The 18,466-nt window shown below is 51.9% G+C and overlaps 2 protein-coding genes across 2 annotated transcripts in view; one reads left to right on the top strand and one right to left on the bottom strand.

Annotated features, from left to right (window-relative positions):
* Positions 1–5,287: 5,287 nt before the first annotated feature.
* Gal (galanin and GMAP prepropeptide) lies at positions 5,288–10,430 on the top strand. Its single transcript, XM_004627122.2, has 5 exons — positions 5,288–5,365; positions 5,810–5,864; positions 8,487–8,573; positions 8,787–8,864; positions 10,352–10,430. Exons 1-5 carry the CDS (start codon positions 5,288–5,290, stop codon positions 10,420–10,422), a joined length of 369 nt encoding a protein of 122 aa, XP_004627179.1. The 3' UTR covers positions 10,423–10,430.
* Positions 10,431–14,761: 4,331 nt separating this feature from the next.
* Tesmin (testis expressed metallothionein like protein) overlaps positions 14,762–18,466 on the bottom strand; it is a 41,451-nt gene continuing 37,746 nt past the window's right edge. The window contains exons 8-9 of the mRNA XM_004627332.2: positions 16,729–16,904; positions 14,762–15,367 (exon numbers count right to left, since the gene is read on the bottom strand). Of these exons, the coding sequence (XP_004627389.1) occupies positions 15,163–15,367; positions 16,729–16,904 (381 nt within the window). The 3' untranslated portion in view covers positions 14,762–15,162. The remainder of the gene's footprint in view (positions 15,368–16,728; positions 16,905–18,466) is intronic.

Genomic DNA, 18,466 nt, shown 5'->3' with positions numbered 1-18,466 from the left:
CAGACTTCCCAGCCCCCACGCTGGCAATTTTGACTGCAGAACTCACTGCTGGGTTGAGACTTCAGGATGGGAGCCTGAAGGGGAGCTCCATGGTGGGCGTGCCTGCAGTGGGTGGGGAATGCAGATTTTCTAGGCAGGGAACCTGGGGTCCTGGAGGACAGGATGGGGGAGCTCAGTTAAGGGTGGACTGGGGGGAAGGGTATAGCGGTTCCAGGCAAGAACAGCTCAAGTGAAAGAGCCCAGGGCTTGTAAGATGACCAATGCAAGACCAGAAAAACACCCCACACCCCACTCACTGTAGAACATTAGGGGAGACCTGAGCTTGCACAGGAGATGTGTTCTGGTGGGATGGTAGAAGAGTGGCCCTGCTGACCCCCATGACGCGGGGAAGGGCGTCAGCTAACAAAGAGTGAAGCACCTTTAGAAGACGCAAAGCCCAGCACTGCTCTAGTGGCCCCAGGTTTGCCCTAAGCCAGCACCCCCCCCGGGGGGGGGCGTCCAGGGGTGCAACGTCAGAGCCAGACTCCACACCGGCAACTCTGCAGGGTGCATTCATGTTCTCTGTCTCAGTGCCAGAAGAGCAGGGCAGTGGGCAGCAAGGGGTGCCTCAGATGGCCAGCAGCCACTCCAGGGAACCTGTGAGATAAAAGCCGGGTGTACATCAGCCAGCATTTACTCACTTTCCCAGTAGCAGTGAGGTCAGGCAGCGGAACCGGCAGGTGGTATGCATTTGTCACAGCCTTCCAGCCTTGCCCTTCAAGAGCTCGTCTTACTAACAGCAGCTCCTTGCCAGCATCTGCAGTGATGCAGGCTTTCATTTGTTTGTATTCACTAATTTACTCATCAAAGACTTGTTGAGCTTTTGTGTGAGACTGATTACAGTAATCCCAACTACAGATAATAGAAAACCCTCAAATGACACTGGCTTAAATAAGAGGAAGTGCATTTGTCGCTGTGAAATAAGCCTAGAATCAGCAGCTCAGGGACCCAGTCTGAGGATGAGCCAGTACTGGAACCCTTGGGTCCTGCTCTCCATCATCTGAAGCCATCATGTCGTGGTCCAATGCAGCTGCACACCTCCAGGTCTTCCATCTATCTTCTAGGCATCAAGAAGAAAGAAAGGAGAAGGGCAACAAAGAGCCTCCCCCTCTGTCCCCTCTTCTTGGAATGCCTAGGCCCCCCTCTACCTGGCCACCTGTCAGGTCTGGCTCCCTGAAACCGTGTGTCTCTTTCTCACCATCAGCAGGATGCTATTTATGTCATTGTTTTTGTAAGTTTGGTGGATACTAGAACCTCCCCTCTGGGAGTTTTGGGACCTCTGCAGTTCACATCCCTGCCGTAGCCCCAGCTCTAGGTCAGTGGGGGGACAAGGTTCCATGCAGGGTCACAGTGTGGATGTCCTCAGGCTCCATGCTTTTGAGTGCCGTCAGATGCAGGCTGTTTTTCTGGGTGGTGGTGAGCACAGCCTTGAAGGGAGGATGAGTCTGCTCACAAGAGCAGTGAAATGCTGCTTTCTGCCTGATTTCCATTACTCTAATGGTGACCCATTTTGTCCGCCACACACTGGGCCGTCTTGAAGATGACAGGTTGACAATGACTCTCAATGGGTCATTGCTGAGCGTGGAGCCCATTAGAACAGCGGCCTGGGTTCCAGCACAGACTGTACCGGGAAGGAGGGCTGTCAGCTCAGTCACGCTGTCCTCATCTGCCTGACTGGCTTTGCTGACCGTGGGAAGCCACAGCAGGCTGCCTGCTCCCCTCCCACCTGCTCTGGGGTGGATACAGTCCCACGCACCCAATGCTTCTGGTCCAGGGTGCCAGCCACACCCAGGGTTGACATAGATCCCCTCGCCTAGACAAGGGAGGAGTGACAAGTGCTGTACCCCACCGGGGAAGAGGCAGGCAGGGGTGTGTCCATAGAATACAAGTGCTGGGGGCTGGGCAGACGGCTCAGTAGAATAAGTGCTTGCCCGGCAAGTACAGGGGCCTGAGTTCAATCCTCAGTTCTGCAAAACCAAGAGCCTAGTACTCCACTGAAACCTTCTTAAATGGAGATTTGTTTATGGTTGCTTATGATTTCTCTGTGAGACAATGTGAAAAAAAGGGTCAAAGGGTGATTTCAGCTTCTCTTTAATTTTTGTTCATTTGTTTATATTTTGAATGAGAATTCACTACAATGCCCAGGCTGGCCTTGAACTCTTGGGCCTAAGTGAGTCCCCTACCTTAACCTCCTGAATAACTAAGACAAGGGTACCTGATGTTTTGACTCTTTTTTTTTTTTTTTATGTTTTTAGTCAGGTATGGTGGTGCATGCCTGAAATCCTAGCACTAGAGAGGCTGAGGCAGGAGGATTGTTGTGAGTTCAAGACCAGCCTGGGTTACGAAGTGAATTCAAGGCCAACCTGAACTGCACAGTGAGACCCTGTCTCAAAAAGACAAAAATAAAATGAAATAAAACATAAAATAAAAAATGTTCTTAGCTGGGCATTGTGGGGCCTTCCCTTTGGGAAGGCAAGGCTGGAGGACTATAAATTTGGTCCCAGCCTGGGCAATTTAGCTACTTAGCAGAACACTATCTCAAATAGGGGCCCCTGGGGCCTGCTAGGGATGGAGTTCAGTGCATTGGTCTTGGGTTCAGTCCCTAGTTCAGTTAAATACATCATACATCACACACACACACACACACACACACACACACACACACACACGCAGATACACACACATACTCTTTTCCTCTTGTTGGTTGTGGTGCCAACACCTCCTGTGACTCCACCCTCTTCCTCAGAAAAGCTTGGGGACTATTGAGAGACAGTGTGAGGGCCCTGCCTCAATACCCACTTGGGGAAAGCAGGCGGCTGTGCACTGTGCCTGCAGGGGCCACCTTGTCCCCACTGTGAGACCCCAACCGTGGCTCCAAGACTGAACTTTTCTGGGGAGCTGGGGGAGGCGAGAGAGCATGGGTGATCAGCGGCACACCCCTTTGAACCTGTTGACTTTAAACATTTGCAAGAAAGAGAATGACTTAAAGGCAGTTTAAGTACTGTAGGTAGAAGCCAGGACCTCATACATGCCAGGCAAGTGCTCCACTACTGAGCTAGAGGCCCAGCTCTTTTCAAAATTTTAAACAGGGTTTTGCTGTGTTGCCCAGGCTGGCCTCAAACTTGGGCTCCTCCTGCCTCAGCCTCTTGGATAACTGAGATTATAAGCCAGGTCATAGATTGCATGCCAGGGTGTAAAGTCTGGTAAGAAGGTTCTTACAGGTAAACTATGCCAAAGTTTATTTTAAAACAGAACAAGGAAACTCTCATCCCAGTGAAAGCTTATTAGAGCACATCTTTTTTTCCAGCCCCTGATGAAGGGACAGGCTTTGTGTCTTATTTTTGATATATTGCAAAGATTTGGGTTTAGAATGTCTGCTTTTTCAAACAGACCAGGAACCTCTTTGACAAGGTTGACTGAGAACGACATGTTCCCCGGCTCTGGTAAGATCAGGAGGGGCACTTGGGGCAGAAAGGAGAGGGCTGAGGGGGCCAAGGTGTCAGTGAACTGGGCTGGACTCGTTCTCAGGAGCAAAGCAAGAGTTCCAAATGATAGCAGCACTCACCAGGAACCAACCACTGCCACAGCATGGCTTCTTTGGGTCACCTGGGCCCAGTGGCCCCAGCCCCTGCCAGGTCCTCAGGTGTATTTACACACAAGGATGTGGGCATAAAAGGTGTCCCTGTCACACCTCTGAGTCCCAAGAGACATTTTTTTTCTTCCTCATTTCAGCTGTCCTGTCCCCTCAACTGTTGTGGCTGCCAGGGTGACAGCCCCTCACCCCTCTTCCCTCTCCAGCGGGCATTCACTTTGGGCTTCACCATGGGCTTTGCCACTCAGGGCCCCCTCCTACCGAGGCTGCAGGAAAGTCAAATCAAGTCCCTAAGAAAGCTCTGCCCCTCAGCCTGTCCTGGACAGGACCCTGCTCCTCAGCCCACACACCATCTGTCTTCTCTCTCCCAGCCTAGAGCGGGCCCTCAACACATGGGCTGGAACCCTGTACTCCACACCGGCAGTTGGCTGGCGTGCCTGGGTGCCCTTGTCCTTCCTCACCACTACAGAGGCAGATGGGCCTCGCAGAGGTGCCCACCTGTCTGCAGAAAGAGCCTGTGATTGATATGGGAGGCGTAAAATGGCAGGCATTAATCATAATTACCATTTATCTTCTGTCTTGGTGACCCCAGAGTCCCAGATGGCCCATCTAAAATTCAGCTCTGAGAGCTAAGGCTTTTGAGGACTTGGACTGCATCCCGCCAGGTAGGAGGACACTGTCAGGTACATCGTCAGCTGTTAGCCCCCTCCCTCCGCAGAAGCCTGAAGGTACCACTGCATGCCCCTGATATTCCGACTGTGGCAGGACCGGAGCTCAGGAGGGCTGGGGGATAGGCTGGGGTCTCCTTCTGCTGCGGTGCCCACCTGGTCAGCCTTGGTGGCCTCAGGGAGTTGAGGCTGAGTGGCTGGGCGTTTCTCAACCACGGTTCAACCCGCTGTTATCCTAGCCGGTACAGAGCCAGGAGGGGGCGCCAACCTAGTGCCCCTGCGTCGAGAAGGAAGGGCCCACAGCTGCCTACATCTGGATGATTAGCCTTTTTTTTTTTTTCTCCCCCCCCTTTTAGCAGGAGGGGGCAGTTTCTACCTGCCCCAGCAAGGACAGTCCCAAGGCCTGATCCCCCACTCTAGCCCGGAAGAGGGGTGCCCCACAGTGGGGATGGGAAGAGAGCAGCCTGGAGCCCTGGTCGCGGGCTGCGGGGGTGGGAGAGATGGGCTGACGCTCCGGATCCCAGATGATGGGCGGGTTCCCGGGCCACGGGCCGGGGAGGGTGTGTGGCTCCCCTGCCGCGATGCGATGCGCGTCCCGGGGGAACGGGGTTCCGGTTGCGGTCGCGGCGGGCGGGAGGCGGCGCCGCGTGATGCATAAATAGCGGTGGCAGCGACGCCTCCGGCTGCGGACTCGTCGAGGGAGCCCAGCAGCCGCTTCCCGCTGCTGCCACGCCATGCAGTGAGCGCCGCCAACCCGACCCGACCCCACCGGACTCGGCCCAGTCCGTCCACGACTCGCGACCCCCGAGACCGCCGTCCATCCCGGGCGCAGCTGCTCAAGGTGCCCGCGTGGTGCCGTCCACTCTCCGCTCCCAGCCACTCTGCGCGCTCCGGACGGCCGCCCCCGTCCCGGTGCCATCCGCTTTCCTCCGCCTGTCCGCCCGCTCTCTCCAGGCCAGGTGCCCACTGCCCGGCTCCCTCACTCCAGATGGCCAGGGCCGGTGCCCTCCTGCTCCTGTCGCTCCTGCTCGCCGCCCTGTCGGCCTCTTGGGCTCTCGGGGCCCCGGTAAGTGCAGGACAGATGCGTCTGCAGAAGGGAGAGAGGGAACCAACCTGGGGTGCGGACTGGAGCTTAAGTCCCTGAGTTCTGCCCGCTTGGGCTAGGGGGACAGCTCAGGGTTGGAGCTAAGGAGCTCCTGGGCCCCAGAGGACACTTCCTCCAGGCTCGACAGCTACCCCGGAAAGCGCCGCACTTCAGCTCAGCTCCTGGGCAAGTTAAAAATAAGATGAACAGATGCCTTATCACAGCAGTCCCCGGTATCCTACAAAAGCCAGTGGGGGTACAACAGAAGTCTGGGCTGGGCTTTGGTGGGAATCCTGTGTGTCTATAACTTGGAGAGGAGGAACCCGGGCTTTCCCAGGCTTCGCTCTGCTGTGCCTGAAGAGCCTGGGCACCTCCCACTCTAGGCGCCTCCACTCTGACTCCCTGACCCCCTTTTTTTCACCAAAGGCAAAGGAGAAGAGAGGCTGGACCCTGAACAGCGCCGGCTACCTGCTGGGCCCGCGTAAGTGATACTGAGGCTTGGTGACTGATGCTGTCCTACTCCTCGGAGTGTTTCCCTGAGAGAGAAGGAGGGTGGTTTCCTCCAGCGGAACCAGCTGTGGTTGAATATCTGCCACTTCCTCCAACACCAGATTCCTCCTCCTCCTCCTCCTCTCCTGCCTGTTCCCCTCATGGGGGTCCTCCTGAAGCCCTACATCCCACCTCCTAGAGTCTGAGGGTCCCCTTCACATCGCATCTGGGTAGCCGCCTTCTCCCCTCCTCTGTCAGGTTTCTCCTGTCCTTCATCTCCAGAGCCCACCTTCCCCCTCCCACACCTTCTCAGGCTCTGGGGTGATCTCCATATCCATCACTGTTCTGCACAGTCCTCTGAGCACCCATTCCTTCCAGAAGCTTCTTTCTCTGCCCCCCTCCACCCATGTGATCTCTACTCCAGGCCTTGCTCCAGCTTCCTGGGGATTTCTTGTGATCCTCCCCTCCTGGAAGGCTCCTTGGAGCTATGTTTGGGGGAGCCTCCCTAGACACCCTCACATAAGCTGTGGCTTTCAAGGCACCTCAAAGCCCCCTGGCCTCGGGTGCCAGCTCTATCTGCAGGTCTCTAAGCTCACTGTGGAGCCTGCCAGTAATCTTGCCTGAAACCCCAGCACCTCCCCTCAGAATTAAATTCAATGTTCCCTTCTTGAATGAGCTTGTCCCTTCTCCTCTCTGTCCCCAGCCACTCTGTCACTAGGGCTTGCACTAATGTTAGTCTCCTGCTTGGTATTCTGCAGTCAGAGTCTGTCGCATGCATCCTCATGGGTTTAACAGGTGTAAGCAGGACTTAGAATGCTAAGATCCCACCACAGCCAGCCCCATCAGTGCATTCTCTGCTTTCAAAGCTGAGTTTGGGGGACGTGTAATCAGAGGGCTTTGGCAGATTTCTGTGTGCATCAGTCAGGCCTTGCTGTGGTGATGGCAGTTGTGGGGATGAGTGTAGAATGCGTTGAAGTGTAGTTCTGAGCCACATCCATCAATATCCAGATTCTGCCACCATCGGGTGTACTAACCTGGTGTCTTGTCCCTGTGTTTGTCATTGTGTGGATTAGTGGGAGGCGCCGGACTAGGGAATCCTTGTAGAAGGATCTCCTTGTCTGGGCTGTTGGGGTCTTTGGAGATACCCTGGTTCCGCAGTGGCATCTATAGACAAGCACACAGGCCCAGGGAGTGGGTAGGAGCAGAGGACGTGGAAGAGTCAGACAGAGGCCAGAGAGAGGCTTGCCCTGGGGAGACAGGCCCTAAGTGGGGCCCGGCCACCCGTTTGCCGCTTGCCCTGGCCTTTGGAGTGATGCCTTTGGACCTGAATTCTAAAGGAAGTGGTGAGGGAAGGCTGTGGCCCCATCCCATCATCTCCTACCTAGGATGGCATTAGTTTTGTAGGCATGATCAGATGTGGACAAGCATCTACCCTTACAAATATCCCCTATTTCCTGCCTCCAGCCTTGAGGAAGAAGAACAGCACATTTCTCATAGCTAGACCCACCCGAGGGAGAGGGGAGTGTGGTATTTTAAAAGCTCCAGAAGAGGAAGGCTGTGAATCCTAGTGTTGAGAGGCAGGTGGCTTCTCACTGCGAGTGTTTGATTTTGGGTCTTGTTTTGAGGAAGGCAGGTGTAGAGTTGACAAAAACTACCTGGGTCGGGTCCACATGCAGGGTCACCTGTGCCAGCTCCTGGGAGCCCTCCCAACACCTAGGTGGGGGGGTAGTTCTGGGGATTTCCTGTCCTTAAGCCTATGTCAGCCTGAGTTCCGTTCCTCACCAGGCCCCAAAGAAAGGAAGAACTCTCAGGACAACACTTAGCCCCATCCTTTGGCATGTGGAAGATGTGTTGCTCCCAGGGCATTCTGAATCATGACTAGGAAACAAACTCACTGTCACTCTGAGTTTGTGTGGCTGCCCTACCTGGGTCAGCAGACATGCGGGTATGGGTGAGCAGTTGTGGGCTTCGCCCTGGGTCTCTGGGGTTACCTGGGTCCCCCTTCTCTGAGAGGCAACTCTGACATCAGGCTGCCTCATTTCTCTATCTATTTAGTGCCGAGAACTCTGTCTCTGGAAAAATGAATGAATAGCCCTCCGCCTGGCCTTGTAGGTGCCACAGCCATCCAGGCCAGGTAGCCAGAAGCTCTGAGCCACACCTTCATCCTCCTCTTCTGTTTCTCTCTCAAATGTGCCCCATCCAGCCCAGTCACTCCTGCTGAGTACCACTGGGGGGCTTAGTGTCCGTGTCACTTAGTATTCTTGACCTGAATCAAACCTCTGCTGCAGTCACAGCACCCATTTTCACCCCAATCAAGACACACACACACACACACACACACACACACACACACACTCCCTCAGCCCCATCTCCCTCCCTCCTTTCCGCAGCCCATCTTCCCTGCTGGGACCCACACTTGTCTGAGAACTGTGCAGATGGTCACATTTACCCGCAGCCCCTGTCCTTTCTCAGGTCCCTTAGGATTGACTCCCCCTTTTCTGGAGTTTTGGGCTTTGATTTATTTTCATAGTCTAGTTATGTGTTTTGGTTCTGAGCGGAGGACACAAATCATAGCAATAGCAGTCACATGCCCTCCTCTGTGATCTGTGAGCAGATGCCATTGACAACCATAGATCATTCAGCGACAAGCATGGCCTCGCTGGCAAGCGGGAGCTCCAGCAGGATGGTGACGTGCAGACAGGTGAGTGGCTTGGTCCTGGGCTCCTCCGCTCCCTACCACCTCCCAGGGTATGCCAGGGGCAGGCACGGGGTTGGGAATCACCATGGCCTCAGGCCCTGGGCTGGCTCCCAGGTCCCACAGACCTCAGCTCCTCCCCAGGGTGGGTGATGGGTGGGGGGAGCAGCGGGGTCAGTATGGTGCCAGCTCGGAATGTTGGTCTTTCCTGCCTTGTAGGAAGCTTTGACAGGTCATTGCCTGAGAACAACGTCGTGCGTACCATACTTGAGTTTCTGACTTTCTTACATCTCAAAGGTATGTGAAATAGTACTGATATAAAATGCCATTTGGGGCTGGAGTTGTAGCTCATGGCAGGCACTTGCTTAGCGTTTGTGAGGTTCCATCCCCAGCACACACCCACCCCGCCCCCAAACTCACACGCAAAGAACATGTCATTTCTTAGAACTCTGTACACACAGCGTCTTCTAAGAAAGGATTCCATAAACTGTGTGTGGTGGCCCACATTTATTACTTAGGAGGCTGATGCAGGAGGATCTCTTGAGCCTAGTAGTTCAGTTTCAGGCTGGACAACATAACAACATATCAATTCAAAAAAACAAACAAATCCCCTAAAACTAGTCAGCCTTGCTGGGATAGGCCTGTAATCCTAGCACTTGGGGAGGCTGAGGCAGGATTACAAATTTGAGCACAGCCTAGATAATTTATACCTTAATAAGACCCTGTCTAAAAGTAATAATAAAAAAGCTGGGGATATAGCCTAGGTCGTGGTTCAGTTTTCATTATTGAAAAAAAGGGGGAGTTCCATAGAGCGGGAGGCAGCTGACATGGTCCTACATAGCTGTTGCTAGGATCACGGGCACGTGTTGGCTGCGCTAGGGCTGGGATTTCGCCACAGTCACACCACCGTCCCTGCAAGGATCATCAAACCAGAACTGCTACCACCGGAAGTGGGGCTTCCAGTGCTCATATTTATTGGCACAGTGACAGTGGTTGTTCCCTTTAGGACAGTGGTAGGCCACAAGCCCGGGGCTCCAGAAGCCATCTGAAGCCATGTTCTGTGAACTTGGGAACCGAGGGGCCCTGTTTCAGACTGCAGGGTTCGCTGTGCAGCTTTCCTGCAAGGCAGGCTGCCTTTGATTGCACAGACCTGCTCGGATAGTCCTGGGTCAGAACTGCAGAGGCCAGTGTGACCAGCAGGAAGGGGACTGACTTTCCAGGAGTCACTTGGGATCCCTTTGTTGTTGAGTTTGGCAAGGACCAGACTAAAACCTGGGTTCTTCTAGTGACTTTGCTGTAAATGCTCTGGTTGCAGGACCTGGAGGGTGTGGGGAGGATTAGGCCTGCTGCTCAGGCCCTCAACGACGCATCCCAGGCAGGAAGTACGGGAGGGGGACTCAGAAACCCTGGCATTTGCTCAACATCCCCAAGCTGAGGGCCCCTGTCCCTGTGCGGGAGCCTCCGGGAGCCTTTTCCTGCAAGGAACTGATGGGTGCTGCCAGGCATTTTTGTTTTATTTTGTTTCAAATTTTGTGACAGGGGAATTCTTTCATTAGGATACACCAGTTCTTGTTTCTAAACAGCACTCTAGAGAACATGGACAAGAGAGTCTGATGGCATCAAACAGTCAAGGGGGGTTAAGTCATGAGAAGGGTAGGAAACGGAGCACTGACCAAAGTCGGGGTGTGGTCCTGAGTCCCTGAAAGCGTGCACACAGCCCCTGGGGGCCGCTGGGTGGGGTGCTTCTCCGTAGGCCTTGCTACCCTGTGTTCTTATCTCCACAGAGGCCGGGCTCCTCGGCAGCCTCCCGGGCGTCCCCTCAGCAGGCTCCTCTGAGGACGTGGAACAGTCCTGAGCCGACAGCTTTCCCAGTGTGGTCATCTGGGTTGTGATTTAAAGTCACACTAAGATGAGGATAAACTTATGCCAGTCCCTGTGGAGTAAATCATCTCTGTTGTGTGCTTTGATGCTGTATTGTTACAATTTGAGTTTTCCTTTGTTTTGTAATTATTTTGAGTGACAAAATAAAAGCTAGCAACTACTTGGGATTTTTCTGATTTTTCTACACTTGAATCACAAGGCTGCTGCCTCCAGTGTGTCTTAAAAGATGAATCTGGATGATAATCATGTGTGTTAGACATAAATTTTAAGGGCCAGGGAGATAGCTCAGTAGAATAAGCACTTGCCTGACAAGTACAGGGTCCTGAGTTCAATCTCCAGTACCACAAAAAAAAAAAAAAAGACATAAATCATAAACCCAAATTCCATATCAAAGTCTGAGTCACCTCCTCTTATTGTGTCTAGGGTGTGCTATTACTGTGAGCTGAGTCACAGATGCTGATGGAGCTAAGCCAGAGGAGCTGCTCCTTAGGGGACAGGGTGCACAGGGTCAGTGGACAACTGGTACTTGTGAAGGTGCTGAGTGGGGCAGAGAGACTGCCAGCCAGGGGAGGAGGCTGCCTGATGTGTGGCCAGGATAGGAGGGCAAGTGTGAGCTCTGAACCACATGTCAGACCAGATGTGTATGCAGGGAGGCTGCAGAGGAGAAAGGGGGCAGGGAGAAGGCAGAGAGAGGGGCAGAAAGAATGCAGGTGAGGCCCATTGTTTCAGCTATTTGGGAGGCTAAGGCAGGAGAATCATTTGAGCACTAGGGTTCTAAGCCAGTTTAAAGAACATAGTAAGACCTTGTCTCAAAAGAAAAAAGAAAAAATTCAGGAAACAGGCCAAAGAAAAAAAAAGGAGCCAGCAATCACTCTGCTAAGCCGCTTACCAAGCACACCCTTCCCCTGGAGCCCCAGCAGCAGGACTCAGGCAGGAGCCCTGTGGCTCATTGGCCTCTGTACTCAGTCTGGGAACAACTTCCCTCAGTGAAGGCCAGGGGCAGGAACATCCAGGGGTGAGTCCTACCTCAGACCCGCACCAAAGGATGCAGAATCCTTCTGTCTCTGCTCAGTGAGACTCCGGACAGTTGCCACTTCCCTCCTTCCACTAGCTGCTCAAGCCCCAGCTCCCAGCACAGCCTGCTGTCCCCCTGCCTGCTCCTGCTCGGTCTCCCACCTCAGCCACTCCGGCTGCCTTGAGCCTTCAGGCCTGGCTTTGCATCTGGGCTTCCTCCTGCTCCATCTGCAGGGCTCCTCCCTCCTCCCCCGCTCTTCCATTCTCTGAGTGCATCAACATCTGGGTCCTTGAGGCCATGCCAGGCCAGGAGGCCACACTGTACTCACAGTAAGGCCCCTGCTGCTGCTGCTGCTGCTACTGCTGGGCAGAGATGAGGCCCAGGCTGCTCTACCCAGCCCTGGAGCCTGCAGCCTTCCAGTTAGCTGGGTCTCTCGAGCTGCCGTGACTCCCTGAGGGCCAAGCAGCCTACTCAGATGCTCCACGCCCTGGTTCAGGCAGAGCCTGTGCTCTCAGGGCTCTGAGAGTGGTGGTGGGCACTGCCCTGGCCACCCAGTCTCCAGACACATGTGCAGGGCCTCCCCAGCTCCAGCAGCTCCTCCTACAGACCTTGCCTTCCTCTTAGGAATAAGCAGTAGGGAAGGTACTGGAAGCTGGAAGGCCAGGAAAGGAACACATGGCAGGGGACAAAAGAAGTACTCGTTGCTGCCCAGAAAATGAGGTGACAACTCTCAGAAGAGCCACAGAACATGACTTCTCCCAAAGAGAATACACTAGTGCAGGTGACAGCTTCACCAGACTGTTCCACACAGGACTATTCTGTAAATGACTGTTCCCTACAATGAACGTTCTAGACAGTGACCATTCCACACAATGACAGTATAGCAGGCCTCTGGCAATCAGTTTCTGCATCTTCTGACTCAACCAAGAGCAAATCAGAAATATCCACAAAATAACGCTAACAAAAAACTACAGCCAGGCTTACTGGCACCTGCCTATAATTCTAGCCATGTGGGAAGCTGAGGTAGGAGGCCTACAAGTTCAAGGCCAGCCTGGCAACTTAGCAAGACTCTGTCTCAAGATAAAAATCCTTTAAAAGAGTAGATGTGGGCAAGTGGTAGAGTGTTTGGCTAGCCACATGAAGCCCAGGATCACAAAAAATAATCTTGAAGGGCCAGCGAGATAGCTCAGTGGACTAAGTACCTGCTTAGGCAAGTGTAGGGACTGGGTTTGATCCCAGGCACCACAAGCCTCGCCATCCCCATCCCCCGGTGTGCTGAGGGCCACTGAGACTGGGTGTGGTGGCGCACGCCTGTAATTCCAGGGCTGGGGAGGCTGAAAACAGAAGGATCACCACAAGTCCAATCTGCATAATGAGACCCTGTACCAAACACACAGATGAATAAAAAAAAACTACTTACATAGCATATGCAAATCAGTACAGAGATTCCTAAAAATATGAAAATTAGCAATTTCGTTTAACCCAGCTGCTCCCCTCCTAGGTATCTTCCTGAAACAGAGGCATGATAGTACAGTGGTACCTGCTTACCTTGCTGATGGAAGCACAATTTACAACAGCTAAATCTTGGAAGCAGCCTATGTCTATCAGTGGATGAAGAAAATGTGGCGCACACACACACACACACACACACACACACACACACATATATATATTTTTTTTCTTTTTTTGTGGCTATCTTCACCTACCCTGGGGCAGAGCAGGCCCAGCATGTGGTGCCAGGGACCAAACCTCGGTTCCTGTGCTTGCCTAAGCAGGTACTTTAGAGCTATCTCTCTGGCCCCCAGCAGCTAAATCTTGGAAGCAGCCTATGTCTCAGTGGATGGATGAAGAAAATGTGGCATTTATATGCAATGGAATATTACTCTGCCAAGAGGAAGGATAGATTTGCGTCACTTGGAGGACAATAGATACACTTTAAGACCATAAAGCTACATGAACTAAAGCAGGCACACATTAAATATCGCATGGTTTCTTTTACATTAGAAATAAAAATTATAGGGGCCGGGGAGATGGCTCAGTAGGATAAGCGCTTGACTGGCAAATGCAAGGATCTGAGTTCAATCCCTGGTTCCGCAAAAAAAAAAAAAGAAATAAAAATTATAAATAAAGAGAAAAATAGAAGATACTAAGAAGTGGAGAAAGACTGTAGCACTGGGAAGGGGTTCTGGGATGGGGAAGATGAGAGTGAGCAAATGAGTGGTGGAGGAAAAATAAAAAGAATTAAGACGTGATGTGTACACGCACCAGAGTGCCACAGTGAATGCATTATGTATCGTGAACATACACTAATTAAAAGGGGAATGTGTTTGCTATCCAAGCAATCTAAAGATGGGTTACGATACGCAGGAGGGTGTGTGTGGGTTTCAGGCACATCTCACGCTATTTTACCTGGGGGAACACCTTGAGCGATTGTGTAGGCCAAGAATGAAGCCTCTCTTTTCCCCCCTGTGCCTCGCAGGCTGTTCCAAACCCAGCTCTAACATGTGCTGCACTGTCTTGGCCTCCTGGTGTGACCAGTGCCTGCCCCCACCATGTGAGCCCCTAGAGCTCTGTCATCCTTTAGTGGCTGTTATGGTTTGTGTCTAGGTGTCCCCCCAAAGCCTCACGTAGTTATGGGGTAGCTTCTAGTCTTTGGATTAATTCACGATCCAATGCTGGGATTATGGGTGGGAGTGCCCTGGGCAGATACTCTACGTACAAGTGTAAGGAGGAGGGAGACACTTGCTAGAAGTCGTAGCTGCTGCCCCGCCCTTTGCTGCCTTCCGCCACCATGAACAGCTGTCCTCTGCCATGTGCCGCTCTGCCTTGGAACCAGAGGAGTATGGACCGAAACCTCCACTAACTGTGAGCTAAATAAATCGTTCCTTCCTTCACTTTGGGTGTTGGGTATTTTGTCCCAGCAACGAGAGAAAAGTAACTGAGACAGCGGCTGAGAGATTAACAAACCCAGACATATGAAAAGAAACTATTTTAATCTATTTCAGGATGAGCATTAACCAGACAAATATATTTTCAGTTACCATGTTAACTGTAACAACTAAAGACCTTGGAAATCTGTATCTTTTTACCTTTACATACAACAGAGAAGCACCACAACTAATCTTCCCTGTCAGTTCATGCAAGCTAATTGCTTTAACCATATTTTACAAGAAATAATAGCATAACAATAATTATAGATAAGTTAAGTGAATAATGAGCTTTTCCACAATTCAAGTAGAAGCACATGAGAAACTGAACACAATTGGCAGCTCTGTGACCCTGAGTTTTGCTGTTAGCCTTCCCAGCTGGACCTCACCATCTTGTTCCCATGTCCTTGTGATTTTGGGGCTGTCTGCACTCAGAAATCTAGGGTATTCAGTGGAGAGTTTAAGTTGCATCAAAGAAGCCACTCTGGCAAATTAATTTGAAAAACAAAACCAAAATCAAGAACCATCCCACTTCCTTATACAGGCTGGCCTGGGGGACCACACTCCAGAGAGGAACAAGCTGTCCCTCCTGGCCTGGACCCCAAGTGCTCCTGTCAGATGTAATGCCCACATCCTGTCCTCCTCACACAAGGCCACCTCCCTCAGAGCACCTGCGTGAGCCCATAGGTCCCCCAGGGGAGAGCTGGGTCCCGAGCAGCCAACTGTCTGGCCACCTGTGCTCCTCTAAGGACAGCACTGTGTTCACACTCAACTACATTGTATTTGGTTCAAATTTCAGCCCCTTGAACTTGAACTCAGTGTGAAGAATCTGTGACAAGCATCGCCCAAACTCCTCGAGGATCATCCGCTCAGCCAGGCATTGTGAGCAGTGGTCCTTCTCAGCCTCCTCGCCCTGGGCCAGCAGGCAGGCACATGTGGCCTCCACCACCTCCCAGGAGATGCAGGAAGAGGGCCGCCTGGGGAAAGAGACCGGGAGACTGGTTAGGCCATGCTCGGGAGCACACTTTTTCTGAGTACCTTTTCCTCCTCTTCTGTTTTACTTTCTCTCCTCTTCTCTTTCATTCCCTTTTTTGTCTTCCTTTCCTATAGCATTGGGAAATGAACCCAGGACTTTTGCACTGAACTACATCCCCACCTCCTTTTAAATTTTGAGACAGGGTCTTGCCAAGTTGTTTAAATAGTGCAGGCTGTGCTCAAACTTGCAATCCTCCCGCCTTGGCCTCCTAAGAGTACTGAGATTCACAGGTCTCTGTCACTACACCAGCTAAGTATCTTTTCAATCCAGCAGAACACTGCTTATCCATGTCAGTGTGAAGAAGATTATCATGGGTACGCACTTTCCTCCAGCATAAAGGGTTGTGTTGGGAAGAATAACACGGAGGATAGGCCAAGCTATCAGCTGCTGGACATCCCTCTCCCTTGAATGTCTGATCCTAGAATTGTATCTGCCCACCGACCCAGACAGGACTCCTGGCCTACAGTGTCACCCCCTGGGCTGGGCAGGAGCAAGTCCAGGGTCTAGTGTGGGGGACCTCAGTCGCCTTCTGGCCCTTCTGCCATCCCCCCCCACAGGGCGTGACAGCACCCCATGCCTCCTTCACATGCTACGGCCAGGCTTAAGAAGTCTCCTGGGCATTCCTAATGTCTCTCTGACCAACAAAGCATGAATTTGGCTTTGCTAAATGAAATTTATTTACTAATGACATCTGGTAGTTTATCAGGATATGACCTATTACATGGAACTCAAATTTTTTAAGTAAATGAATCAAGTCTAATAAGTAAAATTATTGCTCAGTTGTCGAGACCTGCTAGATTATAATATGGCTTCAAAGTCATTGAGTGGGAGGCTGGGGATGTAGCTCAGTGGTGTGGTACTTGCCTAGCATGCACAAGTGCTTGAGTTCAATCCCCAGTACCCCAAAATATAAAAGAAAGAAAAACATCACTGAATGGGAAAGTGGCCAAGAGCCTGGAATCTATAAACCCTGTGTGAAAGAGCAGCGTGTGTAAGGAACATGGGCCGCTCCCACCCGGATGGCCTGGCCTGGGTGTGTGGGGCAGCACAGGAGCACGGCTGGCCTGGTTGCTAGCACTGGCTGGACCCTTTGGTCTTGTACAAGACAGGTATGGGACAGAGAGGACAAAAAGGCCAAGCTAGGATGAGCAGGGCACAGCTGGCCCTGAACAGTCCCTGAGGGGTCTGGAGTCTGATGGGGTCTGACACAGAACAGCCGCTCCCCGCCCCCTTCCAGTGTGGAAATTGATTTTAGCGCCCCTCTCATAACCTCTCCTGACCCTGTTAGCTCACAGTGCCTACCTATCTTTTCTGAATTTTGGTAGTCCCAAAATTTTAGCTGGTGACCAGTGATGGCTGCCTTCAAATTCTCCAGGTTCTGTAGACTTCGGAATGCTCATCAGTGTTTTTCGTTCTGGGCTTTCTTCGTAGTTTTTGCAACCAATGCATTTGCATATAGAAGAGCACATAATTTTGGCCTGGTAACATAAAACACTTCAATAAAATTAGGTTGCCCTAGAAGCCACTGACAATGACAACTTCCATTGAGATCTTAAGTTATGTGTACATGTCCAACCCGTGATTCCTTGATTTCTTTCTTTTCTTTTTTTCTTTCTTTTCTTTCTTTCTTTCTTTCTTTCTTTCTTTCTTTCTTTCTTTCTTTCTTTCTTTCTTTCTTTCTCTCTTTCTGATATAAAGTATCATTGTGTAGTTCAGGCTGACCCTGAACTCACAGTGATCCTCCTGCCTCAGCCTTCTGAGTGCTGGGATTACGGGTGTGCACCACCACAGCCAGCACGTGATTTTCTTACAGAAAGACATGCAGAAGTGGAAGCCAAAAGAAGTGAATGGCTGCAAGGGCCTGAGTTCAACCCCCGGTTCCACCAAAAAAACCCAAAACAAAACAAAACAAAAAACCAAAAGCCAAAAAACAAGAAGTGAATGGTGGCAACATGAAGAGGGGCTGTGTTCACACTCCTTGTTGACAGTGACAGCAGGGTGTGAGGTGAGCCGTGAGTGGGTGAAGGTGGGGAACAGCCAGCTTCTCAGTTTGAAGCAAGCTGTACCTGGCCATGACACTCCAGTGAGGTGGGGACACATGCAGGACACCCTGTGGCTGGGATCTTCAGGAGCCCCTTCATCTCCTGGGGGTGCACGTGGGGCCTAGTACTGTGCAGCCCTCCACCTCAGTGGAGTTGGAAGGTCTGCCTGCTCAGATCTCTTGGCATGTATTTCCCAAGTCAGAGAGGTTAGCCTAAAGCTGACCTCTGATGACGACAATTTAAAATGGAATTCATAAGTCCTGCAGACCCTGGACAAGCAGAGGCCTGTGAGGACGTTTCTTTCACTGCCTCCGCTAGGCACTGCAGTTTCCTCCTCTTGTCTTCCATCCCTCAACAGAGGGATAGAAAAGGCAGGAAAGGAAGCCAAAACTAAAAGAGAAGGTGAGTTAGTCTATTTCATAAAATCTTGGAGAAAAGAGTTCCATTGAGGAAGGGGTGTGCACCTGGCTTTGTAGGGCCACTGTCATTTCTGGTCTCTGAGGGGACTATGAGCCAAGGAAGAACCACCTCTGGTCAAAGCTCACTAGCAATGGACAGCTGAGGTCCCCAAGATGCCAGTCAGGAGCATTCTGGCTCTGCTCAGGAGAGAAGAGGCAGTTCCTCTCTGGGAGCCACTAAATTGGTGGCCATGGAATCAGCCTGCCACATGCATCACCAGCTTGAGAGGCACAGCCACAGCAGTGGCCACCTCTGGTGGATGCCCAGGGTAGGGCTCAGGATAGTGTCTGCTCCACAGAAGTCCTCACTTCCATGACTTGATCCATAAATCTCACTGGCATCTGAGAAATTAACTCAGATTGCTATAAGAGCCCTTTAAGAGACCCTGGGGGGGGGGCTGGGGAGATAGCTCAGTAGAACAAGTACCTGCCCTGCAAGCGCAGGGTCCTGAGTTCAATCCCTGGTACCACAAAAGAAAAAAAAAGTTTGTATTTGGGCTGGGAATATAGCTCAGTGGTTTAAGTGCCTGCCTGGCAAAC

This window comes from Octodon degus, unplaced genomic scaffold (assembly GCF_000260255.1).
Source record: "Octodon degus isolate 3935 unplaced genomic scaffold, OctDeg1.0 scaffold00018, whole genome shotgun sequence".
In the NCBI taxonomy this organism is placed as follows: Eukaryota; Metazoa; Chordata; class Mammalia; order Rodentia; family Octodontidae; genus Octodon; species Octodon degus.
This window is presented reverse-complemented; position numbering and strand designations above follow the sequence as displayed.